This window comes from Hipposideros armiger, unplaced genomic scaffold (genome assembly GCF_001890085.2).
Source record: "Hipposideros armiger isolate ML-2016 unplaced genomic scaffold, ASM189008v1 scaffold_46, whole genome shotgun sequence".
Taxonomy (NCBI): Eukaryota; Metazoa; Chordata; class Mammalia; order Chiroptera; family Hipposideridae; genus Hipposideros; species Hipposideros armiger.
In genome coordinates, this window is record NW_017731396.1 from 191648 (window position 1) to 197639 (window position 5992).

General features: G+C 47.2%; 1 protein-coding gene across 1 annotated transcript in view; it reads right to left on the minus strand.

The window, feature by feature from the left end:
* Positions 1–5992, minus strand: part of FHAD1 (forkhead associated phosphopeptide binding domain 1) — a 134596-nt gene that overhangs the window by 88753 nt on the left and 39851 nt on the right. Inside the window, exon 3 of the mRNA XM_019639688.1 lies at positions 1197–1403. Within this exon, the coding sequence (XP_019495233.1) occupies positions 1197–1403 (207 nt within the window). The remainder of the gene's footprint in view (positions 1–1196; positions 1404–5992) is intronic.

Consider the following 5992-nt stretch of genomic DNA (forward strand, 5'->3'; position numbering starts at 1 on the left):
CTGTAGAGGGCAGTGTCACTGGCCCTCATATGTGGGATCCGAACCAGGGCCCTCTGGCGTCCCAAGCCAGCTCTTAACCATCGTGCCACTTGGCTGGCCCCCAGATTTTCAAAGCCAAGTGTGACGGATGTGGTGGCATGGCCCACGCAGCCTGAGGGACGCCGCTGATCTTCTCGGAGCGCATATTTAGGGCTGCCGATGGGCCCCAAACCCCAGGATTCTGTTTGGATTCTCTAAATTTTACTTATGCATACTCAGCCTCGTCCCAGAAAGAATTTTAAGCCTTGGAGGTCTGAGTCCATGCAGCGTTCTTGGTGCTGGGAGTGAGACACAAACACTATCTCTCGGGGACACACACACAACAGATAATAATTGTGTGCTCACCATGAGTGGGCACTAGGCTAGGGTTTTACAATTATAACCATCTCCTTCAGCCCTGAGATAAGCCTGCAAGGTCACTGGTGTCAATGGCTCCACTTTGTAGATGAGGATTCTGAGGTCCTGAGTGGTCCAATGGCTTGCTCAAGAGCAACGGAACAAGCAAGTGGCCGAGCTGGGTTCTGACCAAAGGCTGTGTCGCTAACCGCCGCGCAATCCTGCCTTCCTGGTGAACCATACATTCCGTGCGACTGAGCTTTTATGGGCAAGTTTCGTGTTACATCCTGTTTAAGCTGGGGCCATGCTTTAGGCCATGATCCCAGGTACATTTCTGATCTGGGGTATAACAACAGCTTCTCTCGATGCCACACACCACTGAGAAGCCCAGGCATACAAAGAGCCCTGGCAGAGGTCACAAAGCTAGGAAGCCACAGAACACTGGCCTGCCTACGAAGGAAGCATCTCCCGCTGAGTTTTCAAAAGCACACACCTGCTTTCCACCTCCCCTCACCAAGCTTCACGTTTTCAGGAAAACGTTATAGGTCTGTGTGGGCCACTATAAAACTCTTGCGTGCAATTCCACAAAATGCCCAGAAGAGGGCGTGAGGACTCGCTCCTCCCGGGGCCCCACTCAGACAGGTCTGAACTTCGCAGAATCCAGACCCGGGACTGTCACTGTATGAGCAGCATGAAATCAGGGAGCTTTGGACGAGCTCCCCCTTTGGCTGTATCTGAGCCTCAGGCTGCACACGGAAGGCGACACAGCATGGCACCTCTGCACTGCCCCCCCCGCCCCGCCGTGGGCGGCTTGTACTCACCGAGGATGGGTTTTCGGTGACCAGTTCGTAGGTCAGCCCTCCAGACCCAAACCTCAGGATGTCTCCGGGTAACAGCTTCACAGCCACATTCTGAAGGTGGCACTCGTTGACAAAGGTGCCGTTGCGGGAATTGAAGTCCTGGAGAACGAAGCTGCCGTCGGCCTCGTTGTATTCAATGAGCGCGTGATGGTTGTCGATGTCAGCCGACTGAAATGGAGGAGGCAGGCGGTCGTAGCCAGGAAAACAAGAATAAAAGAATAAGGATGGGCCCCCTAACATTTACTAGTGTCACTGAACGTGCGGAGTGCCTCATCTGGCTGGATGGGCACCACGATCCTCCTTTTAAAATGAAGATGCTGAGAGTCAGAGAGGTTAAGTGNGTGTCTAATGAGACTCCGACAGGTCCTGCCGGCTTGGGCCCTGGGCCTTAAGGAAAGCAAGATGGCGTACGGCCGCTTCTTTTAGGGTAATTTTCAGGTTGCGTCTAAGGGAGAAATCAACCTGGACCCTTCCCCAATTGCTGGGGTTCTGGCTCCAGTTCCTGCTTCACTCTCTAAAGCTCTCTGACCTCAGTGCTCATGTCTTCCTGCTAGAAAGCGTGTTTTCCCCACCACTGTCCCATCGCTCGTGGCTGACCAAACAGGTACTGTGTGGGAGTTGGAAGTATCAGCTTAGAAATTAACCAGAGCTGGGTTTGAATCCCAGCTCTGCCCTTCACACTGTGCAACCTCAGGCAAGTTACTTAACCTCTCTGAGCATCGGTTCCCTCATCTGTAAAGTGAGGGTGATAAAATCCATTTTGAAGACCATCAAGATTAACGAGCTCACTGACTGTCAAGTGCCCAGGACGCGGTAGTGTGCACAGTGGGTGCTCAATACACTGTGGCTGTAGATGTTGTTATTTGGGATAAAAAGAGCAGTTACCAGTTTTAGTTGAATGTACTAGGAGTAAGAGGTGGTTTCTTGGAAGTAGTAAAAAGGGCGCTTCTAGGCCACAGAGAACAAGAGGCGGTGGCGGTCCCTCTGCCATCTGTCTGGCTGCTGTAACTCTGTCCTTCCCCTGAGACCTCTCACCTTATCCTGCTGGGCCAGGTCCTGGTCCACAAAAATCTCTCTGCAAGGTCCTGCTCCGGGAATTCCCTCGGCCACTGACTGTTCCGACAGCTCCACGGCATTAGTCCACACTAACAGACAAGATCAAAAGGGAACACAGAGGAGGCTGTGAGTTTCCCCAAGGTCTTGAAGAATATTTTCAGATTAACCTTCACATTCATGTCCCACTGAGATTTACATCTATGCAATTAAAAAAATTACAAAGTGGTGTTCTGAGTTCGTTGGGAAAAAAAATGAAAGCATTACAGACGTACTATTATAGAAAGGGAGAGAGCCGCCTCATTCCTCGTTCCCAGTGTTCACTATGCTGACTCACTTTGATGTGTCTCTTCCCAGACTTTTTTCTATGCCACATTAAGACCCGATGACCTCGGGCAGGTCATTTACTCTCTCTAAGCCTTAGTTTTCACTATACAATTTAAGGATGCAAAGAGTCTCTGTTATAAAGGGCTATTTGAGGATCAAACGAAATGATGGAGAGCAGGGGATAGCAAACTATGGCCCTAGGGACAAATCTGGCCCTCTGCCTGTTTTTGTAAATAAAGTTTTATTAACACACAGTCAGGCTCATGCATTCACATACTGTCTGTGGCTGCTTTCCAGCTACAATGGCGGAANAAAAAAAAAAAAAAAAAAAAAAAAAAGATGCTCACGAATGAGTCGGCTCCATGTCAAGGTAGCTGTCTACAGCCGTTCCCGTAGGACCTGCTGCTTTCATTGTTTTTCAAAAACAGGACGAAAGGACAGTCATGTGTTCTTTTAAATGTTAGTGCGTATATTTGTTCACATGTTTATTCTGTCTCCCTCACCGGGACGTAAGCGGGGAAGGCACGGATCATGTCTGCCTCATTCTCTGCTGAATTCCCAGCACCCGAAAGATGGCCTGACACAGGGTATGCACCCCACAAATATTTACTTGAATGAATGAACAAATGGGTGAATGAATGAATGGATGGATGAATGAATCAATGAGTGAACGAATGAACAGGTCCTTTCAGAGTTCTGGAAGGTACCTGGGTGCACCACACACAACCTATGTCTTTCTCTGTGCCCCTCAAATTGGTTGTGGGTGGGAAAGGCAGTGACAGGGGACCAGAGAACAGACGCCCCAAGCATGACCACGGCTTTAAGCAGCATTGAGCACTGAGGCCATTCATCAGTGGCCCGTATCTTTTTTTTAAGTCAACTTTGTTGAGATATAACTTACGTACAAGATCTATGGCCAATTTTAAAGTCATTCTTAAAAAACAAAAGTGGGAGCTAGTCTCAAGAGAAAGACCATGACTGGTACATCCAGGAATTCCGGGTGGAGAATTTTTGTTCGATGACATTCCCCACGAGTGAGCCAGCAACCACCTTCAGTGTTTGGAACCCAGGGGATTCCGCCTGCCCCTCTCTCGCTAACTCCCCACAGCTCTTTCTGGCGGGGGCTGGGTGGGTGTGACAGGTGGTCACTGAAGCGACAGAGTTGGAAATATGAAGCAGGGGCGAGAGCACGGGGTCTGCAAGGAGGCAGACCTGAGTTCAAATTGTACCTCCAAAGCTAACTCGCTGTGCAAGCTGTACCAGATTCCTAGGCGTCTCTGAGCCTGCCTCAGTCTCCTCGTCTGTAGAATGGTATGTGTCAGAGGGTCGTGAGGTTTAACTAAGCATCTAAAGGGCTTGCACATGGTAGGTGCTTAATAAAGTTACTATTGTTCTTACTGGGCTGGGAACCTGCCAAGTCTCTAATTCCTGGGATGTGTTCTCTTACCCGCTGTGCTATCCTGACCACCCCTCTTCTAACTGTCTGGGTGGCTCCCCTGTCTACCAGACAGCTGTCACCCTGTGTCGCAACTCTAAGGCCTCGATCGAGGTGTCTCCAAGTCCTACCAGGCTTTTCAAGTTCTGGATCTCTATCTGTCTGGCATCGATGTCTTCGTCCAGCCCCTGAAACTTCTGTGACATCACCCTCTCACTCTGTCTGGACGGGGTGGTCTCTGACAGCCTGTGACTCAGGCTGGCCACTTCGTTCTGTAGGTTTGCTATCACGGCGTCCTTGTACTTAGATTCAAGTTCAAAATCCGAGAGGCGGTTGACTTCTTTTCCCAGCAGCAGAATGATTTCATCCTGGGTAGAGAGGCCAGATGGGAAGTTTACTAGGTGTGGGCCCCTGGGGCAAGGCCGAGACCATTTCAAAAAAAATATAGGAAAAACACAGTGTAATTCTTTTGGGAAGGAGAGAGCAGGTAGGGAGGGGAAAGGCAGACTTTCCTGGCTGTCTCTGTCACTTGGAAAACCTCACAGAGACAGGAGTTTGGTTAAAATGATCGACTTGTATATATAGACTCCTATAAATGGATGCTTATGCTTCAAAGGTACTAAAACTTTCCTTTCCCCTAAAATTATACTGAGAACAGCGTCCTGGTTGGGAACTTTTGTTGCTAGGAAGTTTATGCATGCTATTTTTATTTATAATATTCAGCCCAGTACATTGGGGATCTAGGAAAGGTAATTAGGAAAATGACATTCTATTCGACCACATTCTGCCTATAATGAGGGCTATTTTTTAACTTCAAATATTTAGTACATTCTGAAATATTTCTTTTCTCTTTCCTCTCTCCTGGTACTTCCTGCTGCTTTTGGTTATTCATATAAAAATTTATTCCAGTAACTGAATCTGTAAAGTAAATGAGACAGGAATGGTGATTTATTTGTGTGGACTCATGTAAACTCTGGGCTGGAAAAACACAAAATTGCTGGCTGACTTTACCCACAGGTATAATCAACCCAGTCCTCCATCTCTCCAAGAAAAAAAAGCTCTGCAGCCAAAGAATTTGTGAGGTTTCCCAAAAAGGGGNATGAAACTGCTCTAGTCAGCATCAGACTAAATGGTTTTCTCCCCACCCCACCCCATTATTTGCAAGTGAGGACAGAATTTAATCTGCACTGACCAGCTGTGTGACCCTGGGGAAATGAGTCAGCCTCTCTGAGTTCTGGATCCCTTGTTTGTAAAACGGGAATCCTGAAAGGATCCACCTCATAGGTTGTTGCAAGCATTAAATAAGGGGAAGAGGGAAATAGCTTAGCACAGTGTCATCAAAAGATCCTCTCCCTTCTTCTGTCGACAAGCTGAGGGCTCTTTATAAGCTACTCGTACTTATCTGATATAAGAAGCACCTCTTAAAATGAGGTGCCCTTTCTATATCTGTATACCCATGTTAGTAACAATCTCATTCTTGACGGCCAAAAGCTAGAAGCAACCCAAGTAGCCATGGATAGATGACTGGATAAACAAAATGTGGTGTATCCACACAATGGAATATTATTCAGCCTTAAAAAGGAAGGACATTCTGACATATGCTACAACATGGATGAACCTTTAGGACATTATGCTGAGTGAAATAAGGCAGTCACAAAAAGACAAATATGGTAAGAGTCCATTTATATGCGGCACCTAGAGTAGTCAGATTCATGGAGATGGAAAGAAGGGTGGCTGGGGGGAGTTTTTATTCAATGGGCACAGAGTTTCAGTTTGGGAAGATGAAAATAGTTCTGAAGATGGTCACACAACAATGTGAATGTATTTAATGCCACTGAACTGTACACTTAAAAATGGTTAAGATGGTAAATTTTATGTGTGTTTTATCACAATTTTAAAAATTAAAAACAAAAAATCCCAAGTACCTCCAATGTTTCTTTTG